General features: G+C 42.4%; 1 protein-coding gene across 1 annotated transcript in view; it reads right to left on the reverse strand.

Moving 5' to 3' along the window:
- LOC109888995 (pro-neuregulin-3, membrane-bound isoform) overlaps positions 1-18,840 on the reverse strand; it is a 383,055-nt gene that overhangs the window by 145,813 nt on the left and 218,402 nt on the right. Inside the window, exon 2 of the mRNA XM_031823664.1 lies at positions 18,043-18,172. Within this exon, the coding sequence (XP_031679524.1) occupies positions 18,043-18,172 (130 nt within the window). The remainder of the gene's footprint in view (positions 1-18,042; positions 18,173-18,840) is intronic.

Below are 18,840 nucleotides of genomic sequence, written 5' to 3' on the forward strand. Positions count from 1 at the left end.
GCCATCTGGCCCATAGAGACTAAAGGACTATGCTGTGGGCCTCACCCACTGGCCATCTGGCCCATAGAGACTAAAGGACTATGCACTCTATCCTGCACACCGCATCAAGGCATCTCTTAACTGTACACAAAATAACTGCACTAAACTGCATTGAACTCTGTCCATCTCTCTGCATTTAGATATACTCATACTGATACTGTAAATTTGTACATCCACTGTATATGAACCGTATACAAACTGTACATTTGTATCTGCTCATTCTCTTAAAGCTCTATGCTCACTCTGCCTAGTTGTTTATAATGTATGCCAACTTTGTTTATCACCAAGCATCATTTCAACAAGTACAGTTCTGAGTATGTACACTACCGGCCAAAAGTTTTAGAACACCTACTCTTTCAAGGGTTTTTCTTATTTTTACTATGTTTTACATTGTAGAATAATAGTGAAGACATCAAAACTATGAAATAACACATATGGAATCATGTAGTAACCAAAAAAGCATTAAACAAATCAAAATATATTTTATATTTGAGATTCTTCAAATAGCCACCCTTTGCCTTGATGACAGCTTTGCACACTCAGTCCCATGCTTTTCCTTCACTCTGCAGTCCGACTCATCCCAAACCATCTCAATTTGGTTGAGGTCAGGGGATTGTGGAGGCCAGGTCATCTGAAATAAGATATTTATTGTATTTTTTTTTTTTACAAATGTGCAAAACTTTTAGAAAAACCTGTTTTATCTTCGTCATTATGGGGAATTTTATGTAGATTGATGAGAATACATTTTTTTAAATCCATTTTAGAATAAGGCTGTAACGTAAAAAAAAATGGAAAAAGTCAAGTGATTTGAATACTTTACGAATGCACTGTATATCCTACTACCAGTCACTTTTTTATGTATATGCCCACCTCAACCACTCCAGTACCCCTGCACATTGAATAAGGTACTGACACTGACCTGTATATACAACCACTCCAGTACCCCTGCACATTGAATAAGGTACTGACACTGACCTGTATATACAACCACTCCAGTACCCCTGCATATTGCATAAGGTACTGACACTGACCTGTATATACTGTACAGCCACTCCAGTACCCCTGCATATTGAATAAGGTACTGACACTGACCTGTATATACAGCCACTCCAGTACCCCTGCATATTGAATAAGGTACTGACACTAACCTGTATATACAACCACTCCAGTACCCCCTTCGTATTGAATAAGGTACTGACACTAACCTGTATATACAACCACTCCAGTACCCCTGCATATTGAATAAGGTACTGACACTGACCTGTATATACAACCACTCCAGTACCCCTGCACATTGAATAAGGTACTGACACTAACCTGTATATACAACCACTCCAGTACCCCCTTCGTATTGAATAAGGTACTGACACTAACCTGTATATACAACCACTCCAGTACCCCTGCACATTGAATAAGGTACTGACACTAACCTGTATATACAACCACTCCAGTACCCCTGCACATTGAATAAGGTACTGACACTGACCTGTATATACTTGCATTCTCACGTTTCTTTAACTCACATCATAGATATTCTGTGGTTTTTATTCAGACATACACTACCTTTCAAAAGTTTGGGTTCACTTAGAAATGTCCATGTTTACGAAAGAAAAGCACATTTTTTGCGCATTAAAATAACATCAAATTGATCAGAAATACAGTGTAGACATTGTTCATGTTTTAAATGACTATTGTAGCTGGAAACAGCAGATTTTTTATGGAATATCTACATATGCGTATAGAGGCCCATTATCAGCAACCATCACTCTTGTGTTCCAATGGCAAGTTGTGTTAGCTAACCCATGTTTATCATTTTAAAAGGCTTATTGATCATTAGAAAACTTTTTTGCAATGATGTACTCATCAGAGTGTGTACTCTCAACAGAGTACATAGTCTCAGCATTTGTGGGTTCGATTACAGGCTCAAAATGGCCAGAAACACAGAACTTTCTTCTGAAACTCATCAGTCTATTCTTGTTCTGAGAAATTAAGGCTATTCTATGCAAGAAATTGCCAAGAAACTGAAGATCTCGTACAACGATGCATACTACTCCCTTCACAGAACCGCACAAAATGGCTCTAACCAGAATAGAAAGAGGAGTGGGAGGCCCCGGTGCACAACTGAGCAAGAGGACAAGTACATTTGTGTCTAGTTTGAGAAACAGACATCTCACGAGCCCTCAACTGGCAGCTTCATTAAATAGTACCCGCAAAACACCAGTCTCAACATCAACAGTGAAGAGATGCTGGCCGGGATGCTGGCCAGTTTGCGCTGTTCTGTGAAGGGAGTAGAATATGTAGATATTCCATAAAAAATCAGCCGTTTCCAGCTACAATAGCCATTTACAACATTAACAATGTCTATACTGTATTTCTGATCAATTTGATGTGATTTTCATGGACAAAAATGGTGCTTTTCTTTCAAAAACAAGGACATTTCTAAGTGACCCCAAACTTTTGAAGAGTAGTGTATATTGTGTATTCTATTTTCTTTTATTATCTATATTATTATTATTACTCAAGGTAAGAATTTCACTGTACTGTTTTACACATGTATACCGTGCACATGGCAAATAAACTTTGAAACTTGAATACAAAAAACTGGTTTGTCTAATATTAGAAACTAATGGACTCAAGTTCTTGTTGTCTCCTCTATGGTGCTCTCTCAACCATAAATGTCGTTGTTGTGTTTGTGTATGTACATGACCTCAGCATAATGTCCATTATGTAAGTGCAGTTCAAAAACAATTTCATAACCACCACAAGTACCCGTGGAGGCATCTGCCATAGCGCTGAATGGAAATCACTGTACAGTGTGGAAATGGTGCCAATCCTGCTGCCCCCCAATGCAAGCAACCTTTTAGCAACATCAACCAAGCACTATGTACTCTGTGTATGCACTCACTTTAACATCATGCGTCAAGTGATGATGGCAAAACAAAAGCCCACCTCTAACATAGTAGGAGCTCATTGTTCCTTCTTGGACACAGGGCTTTGATTAGATCATAACATGAAGACAGTGACAGATGTGAACACAGAAGCAGGGACATGATGAATAAGAAGACAGGTAGACAGAAGCAGACAGGCCTCCACGCCATGAAAAATCAATCCCCCTCTTCTCTTCGTGCCGAAATCTCAAAAAAATAGCTACACTGCTTGATAGATACGTCTAACCTTTTGGCGATGCACCGTCTCAATGTAATGGGCCTCAAATTAAAACCTACATCTGAAGATAGCTCTAAGGTAGCAGTTACTATGCTTGTTAAATATTTCAGCATCTGCTGTCTTCGTTTCCTATCACTGTTAAACAAAGTCTCTTGGCCTGGAATCTTTCATGAAAGTTCTCTCCCTGCTTTCCCAATATCTCCTTCTTCCCAATATCTCTAATTCTCCTTGTCTGCTGTAGGCTACAATGCACCTCTGTTTCTTCTAGGATAACGCTCCTCGAGGTTTAATGTTTTTTTTTATATATATATTTTTAGGTTTGTGGATGTTTGCCCCAATTTTTTTTTATTACTACTTCTCCCCCCTAACTGTGTTTATTTTTAGTAAAAGCACTCTATCTTGCAAAGGGGCTATACTAACTCAATAAGAGTTTGGGCAAAAGGAGGGAACATTTGCATACATTTGCATGTCATTAGCACATCAAACCTTCTGACTTGAAAGGGACGCCTTGATTATAAACACCACAAAATTATGTCTCCTTCCTCTCTCTCTCTCTCTCTCTCTCTCTCTCTCTCTCTCTCTCTCTCTCTCTCTCTTCTCCCTCTCTCTTGCTCTCTCTCTCTTCCTACTTCTTTCTTTCTTTCCCTACCTCTCTTTCTTACATCATCACTGTATGTACATGAATGTATGTGGTTTTCTGCATGTCTGAGTGAGACTATATGAATAAAGTCTGCTGCTTAATGTTATTCCTTAACATCTAATAAACCTTTCTCCATTGCTATGACGACCTCTCTTCAGCCCTCCCGATGACAGCAGTGGGGTTGACAGCCTAGAAGGTAATTGAGAGATAACTACTAGTTGTCAGAGAAAGGTTCAACTAGACAACCATCAGCACAGTTCTCATGTTGAAGAATATCTCTAAAGCGATAAGGATGGATACAGATACAATGCCTGTTCAAGCATGAGACTAAGCTACATCCAAGTGAAGGATGAATGTAATGCAACACATGAAGTGGGTGTGAGTAGGTGTGAGCATGCAAACACATTTCTCTCTGTCACGCCCTGACCTTAGTATTCTTTGTTTTCTTTATTATTTTGGTTAGGTCAGGGTATGACATGGGTGATATGTGTGTTTTTGTCTTATTCTAGGGTGTTTGTACTGTCTAGGGTTTTTTGTAGATTTATGGGGTTGCTTTCATCTAGGTGTTTATGTTGGTCTATGGTTGCCTAGATTGGTTCTCAATTAGAGTCAGGTGTTTATCGTTGTCTCTGATTGGGAACCATATTTAGGCAGCCATCTTCTTTGGGTATTTCGTGGGTTACTGTCTATGTTATGTTGCACGTTAGCACATTGTTTATATAGGGGTCGCGTTCGTCTTATTTGTTTTTTTGTTGAAGTGTTCTTCGTGTTCTTCATTAAATAAAGAAGAATGTATTCTAACCACGCTGTGCTTTGGTCTACTCCTTATGACGATCGTGACAGAATAACCCACCAACAATGGACCAAGCAGCGTGGTAACGGACAGCAGCAGCAATCAAAGGACTTCTGGACTTGGGAGGAGATTCTGGACGGCAAAGGACCCTGAGCACCTCCAGGGGAATATCGCCGTCCCAAAGCAGAGCTGGAGGCAGCGAAAGCAGAGAGTCGTCGGTATGAGGAGGCAGCACTGCGGCGCGGCTGGAAGCCCGAGTGGCAGCCCCAAAACATTTCTTGGGGAGGGCACACGGGAAATGGGGCGAAGTCAGGTAGGAGACCTGCGCCAGCTCCCTGTGCTTACCATGGAGTGAGAAGGCATTGTACCGGGCTGGCACCGTGTTATGCGGTGGAGGGCACGGTGTCTCCGGTGCATGTGCATAGCCCGGTGCGGTACATTCCAGCTCCCCGTATCGGCCAGGCTAGAGTGGGCATCGAGCCAGGTGCCATGAAGCTGGCTCTATGCATCTGGTCTCCAGTGCGTCTCCTCAGGCCGGCATACATGGCACCAGCCTTACGCATGGTGTCCCAGGTTCGCCTGGACAGCCCAGTGCGGGCTATTCCACCTCGCCGCACTGGCCTGGCTACGGGGAGCATTCAACCAGGTAAGGTTGGGCAGGCTCGGTGCTCCAGATCTCCAGTGCGCCTTCTCAGTCCGGTCTATCCGGTGCCATCTCCACGCACCAGCCCTCCGGTGGCAGCTCCCCGCACCAGGCTTCCTGTGCGTCGCCAGAGCCCAGTTCTCCCTGTTCCTCCTCCCCGCACTCGCCCTGAGGTGCGTGTCCTCGGCCCAGTACCACCAGTGCCGGCACCACGCACCAGGCCTACAGTGCGCCTCGTCTGTCCTGAGCCGCTAGAGTCTTCCGTCTGCACTGAGCCGCTAGAGTCTCCTGTCTGTCCTGAGCCGCTAGAGTCTCCCGTCTGTCCTGAGCCGCTAGAGTCTCCCGTCTGTCCTGAGCCGCTAGAGTCTCCCGTCTGTCCTGAGCCGCTAGAGTCTCCCGTCTGTCCTGAGCAGCTAGAGCTGCCAATCTGTCCTGAGCCGCTAGAGCCGCGAGTCTGTCCTGAGCCGCTAGAGTGCCAGTCTGTCCTGAGCCGCTAGAGCCGCCAGTCTGTCCTGAGCCGCTAGAGCCGCCAGTCTGTCCTGAGCCGCTAGAGTCTCCCGTCTGTCCTGAGCTGCTAGAGCTGCCAATCTGTCCTGAGCCGCTAGAGCCGCGAGTCTGTCCTGAGCCGCTAGAGCCGCCAGTCTGTCCTGAGCCGCTAGAGCCGCCAGTCTGTCCTGAGCCGCTAGAGCCGCCAGTCTGTCCTGAGCCGCTAGAGCTGCCAGTCTGTCCTGAGCCGCTAGAGCCGCCAGTCTGTCCTGAGCCGTCAGAGCCGCCAGTCTGTCCTGAGCCGTCAGTCAGCCAGAACCTGCCAGAGCCGACAGTCAGCCAGGACCTGCCAGAGCCGTCAGCCAGCCAGGAGCTGCCAGAGCCGTCAGCCACCCAGGAGCTGCCAGACCGTCAGCCAGCCAGGAGCTACCCCTCAGTCCTGAGCTACCCCTCAGTCCTGAGCTACCCCTCAGTCCTGAGCTACCCCTCAGTCCTGAGCTACCTCTCAGTCCTGAGCTACCCCTCAGTCCTGAGCTACCCCTCAGTCCTGAGCTGCCCCTCAGTCCTGAGCTGCCCCTCAGTCCTGGGCTGCCCCTCAGTCCGGAGCTGCCTCTCAGTCCGGAGCTGCCCCTCAGTCCGGAGCTGCCCCTCAGTCCGGAGCTGCCCCTCAGTCCGGAGCTGCCCCTCAGTCCTGAGCTGCCCCTCAGTCCAGTGGGGCCCTTTATTGGGTTGCCAGTCCTAGGTTGGCGGCGAGGGTCGCAGTTCCTAGGAGGCTACAAAAGCGGACTAAGACTATGGTGGAGTGGGGTCCACATCCAGCACCCGAGCCACCGCCGTGAAAGAGGCCCACCCGGACCCCCACCTTTAGATTAGGTTTTGCGGCCGGAGTCCGCACCTTTGTGGGGGGATACTGTCACGCCCTGACTTTAGTATTCTTTGTTTTCTTTATTATTTTGGTTAGGTCAGGGTGTGACATGGGTGATATGTCTGTTTTTGTCTTATTCTAGGGTGTTTGTACTGTCTATGAGTTTTTGTAGATATGTGGGGTTGTTTTCATCTAGGTGTTTATGTTGGTCTATGGTTGCCTAGATTGGTTCTCAATTAGAGTCAGGTGTTTATCGTTGTCTCTGATTGGGAACCATATTTAGGCAGCCATCTTCTTTGGGTATTTCGTGGGTTATTGTCTATGTTATGTTGCACATTAGCCCATTATATAGCGGTCACGGTCATCTTATTCGTTTTGTTGTTTTTGTTTAAGTGTTCTTCATGTTAATTAAATAAAGAAGAATGTATTCTAACCACGCTACGCTTTGGTCTACTCCATACGACGATCGTGACACTCTCTCCTTGTGTTTGTAGCCTACTTAACAAGCAATAACTAGCTTTCCAATGAGTGCAGATAAGGAAGGTCGTTCAAAGGCGCAGAATAATTCCTTTAGTGAGCCTCATGGCCAAAGAACCTAATATTCTGAATCACCTCAGTTGTGGGTGTTAATTGGAAATGCCCTGCTATTTATCAAACCCAGCATGTTAACACACTTGCACAATTATCTTGTTGAATCATATTAATTAGAAAGAACAATGACGTCAACACTAATCAATTGAAACTTCAAGAGGTGGGGAAATTGCATTCTGACTGAACTCTCGCCTTGAGCAGGAAACAGGCCTGAAATAACACAGTGATCTTAATCTCAGGCTAATCAGGTAGAATGATTAGCCAAAGTGGATTTGTTGGGGAGGGTCATGATAATTTCACGCCCACACATTCCCCACCGGTTATTAGAAAAAGGCTCTCTGTCTGTAGTTTGCCTTTACTGCTTGTAGTCCATATTAAATACAGTATATACTGTACACAAATGCATATACAGTGGCAAGCACACATACTGTATTTATGTGGGAGCTTAGTCACTGTTCAGGTAAGAGGGCAACATCATCTTGGTCGTTGCTCTGAACAGAGGGGTTTCAATTACTGCCATGAAGACCTTTTTCTATAGTGAAACAAGTCTGTGCAGAGAATGAGCCTCAGCGGAAGTGTTTAAGGGATAGTTTGCGGTTTTGGCAATGAGGCCCTTTATCTACTTCCCCAGAGTTTCATTTTTTTTATTACCAATGCTTATTTGAATTTGAAGGGATATTTATGGATTTTGGCAATGTCAGAGAAATGTTTATGTCTCTGCTTTCGTGTATGACGGAAGTTAGTGGTAGTTTCGTGGCCAATGCTAACTAGTGTTAGCGAAAAGACTATAGACTTCCAGTCATTACGCTAACACTAGTTAGCAATTGCACTAACACTAGTTACAGTAGCAACTTCCTTCAAACTTCACACGGATAAATAAAGGTGTTATCCACAAGTTCATCTAACTCTGACTCATTGCCAAAATCCCAAACTATCACTTTAAACTCAAATAAGCACTGATAATAAAAATTTTATTAAAGAGGTATGACTCCTTACACTTGAGTGTGTTGATCTAACCTTGTACAGAGGGCTGATTACAATAGGCAAGTGAACATCAGGTATTTAATTACCAGTAATTGCAGTTGCTTTAATCAGAGTGTCTCTGATATACAAGACTATGAGCATGTGCTCTGCAAACATTACCATACTTAAATCAAAATGCAGATAAAGCTGATTCTACCCTCCCTCTCCTCTGTCTATTCCCATCCCGGTCGTCTCTCCCTCTTCCGTTTTGCTGGCATACTGAGTGTACTTAATCAAGTCTGTGAGGGTTAATTTACAGACACTCTCTGTCTAGCTACAATATTTGGACTCTTATCCTAATTTTCTCCAACCTTGAAAACATGCATCTGCATCAGAAGCACTCATTACTCAGAGAGGGCTCAGGCGAGCCCCCACTGATACACAATCAATTTCACGCTCCGGTGGCATTAAGAACAGACAAGAAAAAGAGGGGAGATATTTCAATTTTTTTTTACTGGAGCAGATGGGTTTTTCATGCAGCCGGGATACAGACAGGGAGCAGAATGGATCTGCTGTTTGTTTACCACTCATGGCGCGCGCGCACACACACACACACACACACACACACACACACACACACACACACACACACACACAAAAACAAGGCTTACCCATCAAGGCTGACTATATGGAATAACAGGGAGTCAAAAAACAGTACACCACATAATACAATTGTCCCCCTCCATATACCGGACACACTCTTGTGCTCAGGTGCATTGTGGGTACTCAGGAGCTCCCTGTGGAAATTATCAGGTGAGGGAAAGAGAGGTTATATATTTAAAATGAGCAGCTTCACTTAATGTCCTCTAGGCTGGCGTCAATCAAATCACTGTCTGACGTCCCTGAACACACATGGAAATTCCAGGGTTATGGTAAGTGTGAATGGAGAAATGTTGAGAGAATTGGAATTTAATCCTTCTCAATGTCTATGGTAACAGTACACAGTTAGAAAACCATCAGGAAGGAAGATCCGAACACATACAGATGTAGGTTCTTCATTTGAGCCAATTTTCTAGAGCAGGAAAAAAATCCTACAGCAAGAGGAAATTATTATTATAATTAATATTAATTATTAATTATTATAATTTATGGACATTTTTGTAGGGGTTGATACATTTCAATTTTGACATTTCTAAGAGGAAATTAAAAACTTCAGAAGCCTTTTTAAACCTCAAATATGTTATCAAATTAAGATTCTATATCTGTGTGTTTTCCTTCCCTCCCTCTTCGCCCTGATCTTTGGTGGAGTGTAAAAAAACTGTTTTCTGGAACAGCAGTTTGCTCCAGGAGTTACTCTGCTTGTTATCTAACTCAAATGTCAATCGAGATGATGAGTACTGTCAGACATGACTGAAAGGAGCCAAAACTTTCTCAGAAAAACAGTATATCATTATTTGATAGAGAATGCAGGTTTTTTTTGCCAGAGGCTGCACAACACTGATTGTCCTCATAGGACCTCCTCGGGGCATAGGACTTGTCCTTTGGAGTGAAACCGTTGCAATGAACCAAGTCATTGACTTAAATGAAGCTAAGGCTTCACATGCCTAGTTCTCGGAAATCATTTTCTCAGCCCTTTTATCATGGACACAGACTCCTCGACACCACTACCGTTCCAGTCCCCCACATCAGTCTAAAATAAAACGTAAGAACTCAAAGTAGTTGTAGGCCTAGTTACTTTGTGTAAGCCCAAGACACCAGAGTCCTGCCCATACTGCTATCCCTCAGTGCAACTGATCAATGAATAACAAATGACTTGGTGAGGCAATAGAAAATTGCCTCACCAAGTCCCACATTGATCTTAGCCTGGTCCCAGATCTGTTTGTGCTTTTGCCTACTCCATTGTCATTGTCAGGGAAAAGAAACAGACTGGCAACAAGGCTACTAAATTCTTGCTCAGCGTGCTGGATATTTTGTAAAACTGCAGACTGACTGTCTGCGTCAAGTGTGTGTCTGTGTGAGCATGTGTGTGTGTGTAAGCGCGTGTGTGTAAGTGTGTGTGTAAGTATGTGTGTGTGAGTGAGAGGAAGATAAGCCAGAAGGCATGTACATGTAAAGTTCTCCCCAGTAAGCTTAGGTTTTGTAACATGTTTGCAATGTATGTTGGAAACAATATTTAATTGCACCAAAATTATGCTGAAGTTTGATCATTCATTTCAGATAAAACCCCTTTTCTACCAGGGAGAAGCAAACAGCCCCAAATGCATGGCGTCTCAGCCTCAGTAATATTGGCAGGGGCTTTGCAGGGATCTCAGCTCTCGTTTCCAACCTGCACTGCCGCACAGTGACAGATGGGATTGCCTTTTTCCGTTCGACGGCAGCGAGGAAGGCTTAACGTCTCCTTGTTACTAACTAGACGGAGGCCCTTACAGTCGGTTGACGCTGAAAAATAAATCGAATTCCCGCCCCAAAGATATAATAAATAAACACGTTGTGTGTTCAAGCCCTGGGTCTCTCTTATCTTAGACCAAGTTTGGCTGACACACAATTAGGGACTGATTGTTATTCAAGTAACCACTAGGGGGGGGGGGGTAGAGACATACCCCAAGCGACTTACAGCAGTAATCGCAGCAAAAGATGGCGCTACAAAGTATTAACTTAAAGCGGCCTGAATAATTTTGCACGCCCAATTTTTCAGTTTTTGATTTGTTAAAAAAGTTTGAAATATCCAATAAATGTCGTTCCACTTCATGATTGTGTCCCACTTGTTGTTGATTCTTCACAAAAAAAATACAGTTTTATATCTTTATGTTTGAAGCCTGAAATGTGGCAAAAGGTTGCAAAGTTCAAGGGGGCCGAATACTTTCGCAAGGCACTGTATCTAGTTAATCAAACAGAGATGGCAATTGAATTTTGTCTAAACCAAAACGGTTGGATACACAAATAATAATAATAATTTGTGAAATCACAATGTAATGCAGTAGATGACATGGGGTGAGTTTAAAGTTCTCAAACCATATGACAGAAGCAGCTTTAATTTGATTGGCTGTTGCATGCCATTTGAATCACGTTTGAGTTGCTATAAGTAACAGCAAAGTTGCTTGAGATGATGTTACTCGTAACCTGCAACTGCAACTAAAAATGCGTGACAGTTGCTTCGTGTAACCCCAGCCTATCAGTAGTAAATGGTGGTTTGATAAACTGAATTAATAGTTTGGGATGCGGTTTTCAGCTACTTTGAGACTTAGGGAAAGGGAGTTGATTGTTAATTTATGATTCTATGGAAAATTGTTGAGTTGAGGTTTGTGGCTTATGGTAGAGAAATTAACATCTGTTGGACATTCCTGCAGTCAGCATGCCAATTGCACGCTCCCGCAAAACTTGAGACATGTGGCATTGTGTTGTGTGGCAAAACGTCAAATTTTAGAGTGGCCTTTTATTGTCAGCAGCAAAGGAGAAATACTCACTAACAGAAATGTAAACACATTTGTATACAACAATTTAGGGAAATATGCTTTTTGTGTGTATGGATGTTTTATGGTTTCAGCTCCTGAAACATGGGACCAACACTTTACATGTTGGTTTATATTTTAGTCAGTGTACATTCTCATTCTTCCATTTCAGATGCACTGCAGTGTTCTGTCCCTGACCCTCTCAGTCTGCTGAGGCTATTGCCTAGGGATTGTTCAATGATATACCCTTACACGTGCAGCTAGAATAGTAATTCATTAACAATGTTGAGAGATGAAACTGAAATGGTAATAATATTACTTCATTGACTGGCCTTTGACTGGAAACCATGCTATTAGGCCTGATTGTTGAGAGTGCTTTCATTTCAAAGGCAAATAACAACCAATAATTGTATCATTTTTCCCCAACAATCAAATCAGCCCTATCTCACTTAATGTTATAGAAATCATCCACACCCAGTATCTGGAATCACTGTATAATATACAACACAGTTACAGTGACTCCATGTTCTTTTTGATGCAAGGGATGTTTTATGTATTTAGGACCAAGGGACATTCCCATCCCATAAACTTAATAGAAATAACAAAGATAATAAAATAAAATAAAATTGTGTTGTTGCAGGTATAGCGAAATGCTTGTAATATATATATAGATACATATTTTTATTGAATACAGTGCTTAGATATGAAATGACTAAAGCAGTATATAAACATTATATCAACATCATTAAAGTGACTCGTGTTCCATTATTAAAGTGACCAGTGATTCCAAGTCGTTGTATATAGGACAGCAGCCTCTAAGATGCAGGGCTGCGTAACCGAGTGGAAGCCGGCTAGTGATGGCTATTTAACAGTCTGATGGACTTAAGATAAAAGTTGTTTTTCATTATCTCGGTCCCAGCTTTGATGCACCTGTGTTGACCTCGCCTTCTGGATGATAGCGGGGTGAACAGGCCATGGCTCGGTTGATTGATGTCCTTTTTGGCCTTCCTGTGACATCGGGTGCTGTAGATGTCCTGGAGGGCAGGTAGTTTGCCCCCGGTGATGCGTTGGGCAGACCGCACCATCAGGGTGCTTTCGAAGGAACCTAACCCTTGATGTGGAACTCTCCATCTCCCATCTGGTGCGAAGAATAATATTTTCAAGCCTTTACTGTCCGCTTGTATCAATGTGTTCAAGGCCCAGCAGCCTGCACTGCAATCTCGGCCTCCGAAAGTCTCCAGCAGTCCTTTCAGACTGTGTTGCCATGGCAACAGGTGGCATCGAAGAACAACTACCACCTGATTGGTCTTGAAAATATACCTAAAGTTATAGTACTCCGACTTGGAGAGGACAGGTTTACGAACAGGAGGCACTGTTTTGATGCCAGTGCACCTCCATCTTGACACTCCCCTGTTGTATTGGGCAGGTCCAATGTTGAGAAATGTCTCAGTCCCTGGAGCAAAAACGTTGTGCTATCCAGGAGCACGAGTACAGGACATTAATAAGCGGCTCCCAAACGTTTTAAACCACCATCAGGAAATATAGAATTTCATAGTTTGTATGGGATTCAATGACATTATGAAGGGCAGCTCAGAACAGCTGAAGATGGATTTTAAACAACTGATTGTGTCACGCCCTGACCTTAGAGATCCTTTTTATTCTCTATTTTGGTTAGGTCAGGGTGTGACTAGGGTGGGCAATCTAGTTTTCCTACTTATTTGTTTGGCCTGGTATGGTTCCCAATCAGAGGCAGCTGTTTATCGTTGTCTCTGATTGGGGATCATACTTAGGCAACCTTTTTCCCAGCTTAGTTTGTGGGATCTTGATTTTGTATAGTTCCTGTGTATCCTGCTGTCACGGTCGTCATAATGAGGAGACCAAGGCCCAGCGTGATAAGCGTACATAATTCTTTTAATTAAAGAGAGAACACTGAACAAACTATACAATACAACAAAACGAACCGTGAAGCTACGTATATGACAATTGCATACAGGCAACTAAACATAGAATAACAACCCACAAACTATCCAAGGAATATGGCTACCTAAATATGGTCCCCAATCAGAGACAACGATAAACAGCTGCCTCTGATTGAGAAACAATCCAGGCAACCATAGACATAAAAATACCTAGACTAGAAAACCCCATAAACATACAAAAAACCCTAGACAATTCGAAAACTACACAAACCACCCTTGTCACACCCTGACCTAACCAAATAATAAAGAAAACAAAGATAACTAAGGTCAGGGCGTGACACCTGCAGAACTTCACGTTCGTTTTGTATTTTGTTGTTTTTTCGGTGTTCATTTTAATAAAAGTAAGATGTTCGCCTACCACGCTGCACCTTGGTCTCCTCATTCAAACGACGAGTGTAACAGATTGGGTCACTGCTTGACACCAACAAACTCCCCATAATATATGGCCCTTTGCCCTCCCTAAATCGTGGCATTGAACGTTTCAGCAGACTTTTAGCCCTCCATAACTGGCTACGAGACTTCTGCAGCTCTGTGGGTATAACATTTATTAACAATTTTGATACCTTCTGGAAACAAAGCTCATTTAAGAAGGAGGAAGGGATCCAAACAAATCATTTGGGTTCCTGGATCCTTTCACAGCATTATAAGGCTGCGTTGAGACAACGACTTATCAATGACCCAAGCCCAGCTCAGTTAATCTCAACCATTGTGTCTCTGAGTTGTCATAATGCTTCAGCAAATGTACATTATCCCAGGGGCATTGGAAGACACAATGTAAGTCACCTAATTACTGCCCTGAATGTCTCTGCTGATCCCACTACTATTGTATACAGTAATCATGTGCCTATGAACCAGAGTGATGCTGTAGGCACTGAGGCGGTGTGCCCTAGTAGGAAGTCCACTGTGTGCAGCTCACCCTGACCTAACATAAATAGCATGAGCATGTCCACTTATGCTAAGCTTCCTAGTAAAGCAATGAAAATAATCAAGCATCCCAGAAAAGTGCAAAAAATAGCTCACGTTAACATATGTAGCCTACGAAACAAGGTTCATGAAGTCAATAACTTGCTAGAAACTCACTTAGATAAGTACAGTGGTAGCAATACATGGTTATAACAGCTACAGAAAATACAAACATGACAATGGGAGTGGTGTTGGGGTCTATAATAAGAACCACATTATTGTAAAGCTTAGAGAGGATCTCATGTTAAATACTGTTGAAGTAATTTTGATACATGTTCATCTGCCTAACCTAAAGCCCATTATTGTGGGAAGCTGCTATAGACCATCAAGTGTTAACAGTCAGTATCTTGATAATATGTGCGAAATGCTTGATAATGTATGTGATATCAACAGAGAGGTATATTTTCTGGGTGATTTCAGTATTGAATGGCTTTCATTAAGCTGCCCACTCAACAAAAATATTCAAACTGTAACCAGTGCCTGCGACCTGGTTCAGGTTATCAGTCAACCTACCAGGGTAGTTACAAACAACACAGGAATGAAATAATCAACATGTATTGATCACATATTTACAAATGCTGCAGAAATGTTGCTTTAATGCAGTGTCCAAATCCATCAGATGTAGTGATCACAATATAGTAACCATATCTAGGAAAACAAAGGTTCCAAAGACTGGACCTAGTAGAGTGTATAAGAGGTCATACAATACGTTGTGTAGTGATTCTTATGTTGATGATATAAATCATATTTGCTGGTCTGTGGTTTGTAATGAGGAGCAACGAGATGCTGCACTTGACACATTTATGAAATTGCTTATTCCAGTTACTAACAAGCATGCACCCATTAAGGAAATTACTTAAATTGTTAAATTCTTTTGGATTGATGAGGAAAATTGTATGGTTGAGAGGGATGAGGCAGAAGGTATGGCAAATAAGTCTGGCAGCACAACCGATCGGCAAACATACTGCAAATTGAGAAATCATGTGACTAAACTGCAAAAAAATAAGAATAAACTATGCTATGAAACAAAGATAAATTATATAAAAAATGATAGTGAAAAATGTTTTGGTGCTCCTTAAATACATTTTGGGGCAAAAAAGGCAAACTCAGCTCATTGAATCAGATGGCTCATTCATCACAAAACCCACTGATATTGCCAACTACTGTAATACTTTTTTAATTGGCAAAATTTGCAAAGGCATGAAATGCCAGTAACAAACGGTGATACTACACATCCAGGTATATCTGACCAAATTATGAAAAACAAGCATTTTAATTTTGAATTCCGTAAAGTGAGTGTGGAGGAGGATTTTTTTTTTTGGGGGGGGGGGGGTCTATCAACAATGACAATCCACCGGGGTCTGACAAATTGGATGGAAAATTATGAGGATTATAGCAGACAATATTGCCAATCCTATTTGCCATCTCTTCAATTTAAGCCTACTAGAAAGTGTGTGCCCTCAAGCCTTCAGGGAAGCAAAAGTCATTCCGCTACCTAAGAAAAGTAAGGCCCCCTTTACTGGCTCATGCAGCCAACCAATCAACATGTTACCAACCCTTAGTACATTTTCTGAAAAAAATAGTGGTTGACCAGATAGAATGCTATTTTACAGTAAACAAATTGACAACAGACTTTCAGCATGATAATAGGGAAGGACATTCAATAAGCACATCACTTACACAAATGACTGGTGAAATTTATGATAAAAAGATTGTGGAGGTTATTTTGTTAGACTTCAGTGTGGCTTTTGACATTATCAGTCATAGTCTGCTGCTGGAAAAATGTATGTGTTATGGCTTTACACCCCCTGCTATATTGTGGATAAAGAGTTACTGTACCTGTCTAACAGAACACAGAGGGTGTTCTTTAATTGAACCCTCTCCAACATAATCCAGGTAGAATCAGGAATTCCTCAGGGCAGCTGTATTGGACCCTTACTTTTTTCAATCTTCACTAATGACATACTACTGCCTTTGGGTAAAGTGTGTCTATGTATTCGGATGACTCAACAATATAAACGTCAGCTACTACAGCAACTGAAATGACTGCAACACATAACAAAGAGTTGCAGTTCATTTCGGCATGGGTGGCAAGGAATAAGTTAGTCCTAAATATTTCAAAAAGTAAAAGAATTGTATTTGGGACAAATCATTCACTAAACCCTAAACCTCAACTAAATCTTGTAATAAATAATGTGGAAATTGAGCAAGCTGTCATGGTCAAAACATAAAAAACAGATACATAAAAACATTTTCCTTAAAGTATATATTTATATAAGTTTTAATATTACTCTCCCCACTTCAACAACAAAAAAACTTAAATAGATGCAATTTTGTCCTTGAAACATTTAATTAAAGTAATGTAGAATTCCATTCATTTCTATGCAGGACTGATTCTTCTGGGGAGTGGCAATATGCCCGACAGGTGGCTTTAAAACCTCCCATCACATAGCATCAGCAATCCTGGGATTATATAGATCATTGGGCCATACCTGAGGTGAGTTTTGACCCGAGTCAAATAACCATAAAGTAGCACTGTCTAAAACCCAGAAAATCCACTACTCTCTGAGATTCCCTTTGATGTGTTGGTGACTGTGTGTGTGTAGTACTCTTGGCAGCATTACTTCTGTGTGACATACTTTCAGAGAATTGCCATGGCTGGCACAGTAACAACTCAGCATTAAAACATCAGGCCTTCGGTGACCTGGTCCCTTCAGAGCAGGTGACATAACAGAAGTCTTTGAACAGCCAGCCGACTGGAATTTTTCAGGTTATGATTTGTAAGGAGTTTGTTCTGGGACGTAATTAGAGAGGCCCAGTGTTTGAAAAGGCTAAGTGCCTCCGAGTAGTAGTCAAATAAGTACAACGACTTAAACTACTTCACCAATTACAATTCAAACGTGGACCATGTTCTCTTAATTTCTTGGCTCATCAATTAGGAATATTAACTTATTCATTCCTCTATGCCATTGTAACTTGAGGTGGGTAAATTGTGAAGAACTTGTTCCAATGATCACTTGCACTCAGAAATGCCTTTGCTGCAATGCACAGGAGGTCTTAGATTTCAAGCTTTGAATTACAAGTATTGCACACGATTGTAGTTGTTTTCTCTGACCACCCTTTGGGGGCAAACTTCTGTAAAAATGCCACTTTGAATCTGACAGAAAAGGGACTCTATGCACCACAGCTGGTCAACTAATAGTCACCATCAAACTCATCACCTCACAGACATGGTCCCAGATACCGTTTCTTGGAAAAAATCATGTGGAACACTTATCAGTCTATAACAGTAGACTCTCTCAATCTACCCACTCTAATGCCTCTTTCACACACACACACACACACACACACACACACACACACACACACACACACACACACACACACACACACACACACACACACACACACACACACACACACACACACACACACACACACACACACACACACACAGTCGCCGCACCTGCAGTGTTTGTGTGGTCCACTCAGCGTCTCGATGACGAAGCATTCTCCATCGTTCAAGCAGTAGGCCAGGTCCTTCTCGTGACATTGCTTGAAATGCTCTGAGACCAATGGAGGAATGGTGGGTGATGCTGCAGGGAAAATAGAGAGATGACAGGAAAGGGAGACCGAGAATGAGAGAGAAAAAAGAAAGAGATAATGTTAGTAAAAAACATTCATCAGTTCAAATTCACACGATAAGACATGTGTTTCCTATCCAAGACTGAGTCGTAAACGACCCTGCACACCACGTGTCACAAATGCAATACATAGGACTCAAAAAGGCACTCCGAGAAAATAACAAATCCTCCCAACAAATTCCCCCGAAATGCCCAATAATGCCAAGCCGCGCTCTGCTGCAGCAGGAGTGGCCATGTGAGTGTTTTCCTATTTGCCTCCTCTGCAGGTTTCAGTAGAAGTGAAAGTGAACGTGCTGTAATACACTGTATGGAAAGTTAATACAAGGCCCAGAGTGTTTGCCCAGCTCCTGGTACATCACTGAGAGAAGATGAATGAGGAATGCTGATAATCTGACCTGCTGTGAATGTCTGCAACATTTGGAACTTGACTCCTCTCAATTATCAATAACACCAAGCCTGATGTACACAGAGCTTACGCTGTGGGGAGAATATCAACGTTGCCTAAGTGATGACAGTTCTATTAAAAAGCTAGGCCATGCCTCAATGGTCCTTCATACATGGGGAGTTAGCCTAGCTAAACTGGAGTTGAGCCGTGCTGTTGTGTTTTTCATTTTACGTAT

The sequence above is a fragment of the Oncorhynchus kisutch genome, linkage group LG4 (genome assembly GCF_002021735.2).
Source record: "Oncorhynchus kisutch isolate 150728-3 linkage group LG4, Okis_V2, whole genome shotgun sequence".
Lineage (NCBI taxonomy): Eukaryota > Metazoa > Chordata > Actinopteri > Salmoniformes > Salmonidae > Oncorhynchus > Oncorhynchus kisutch.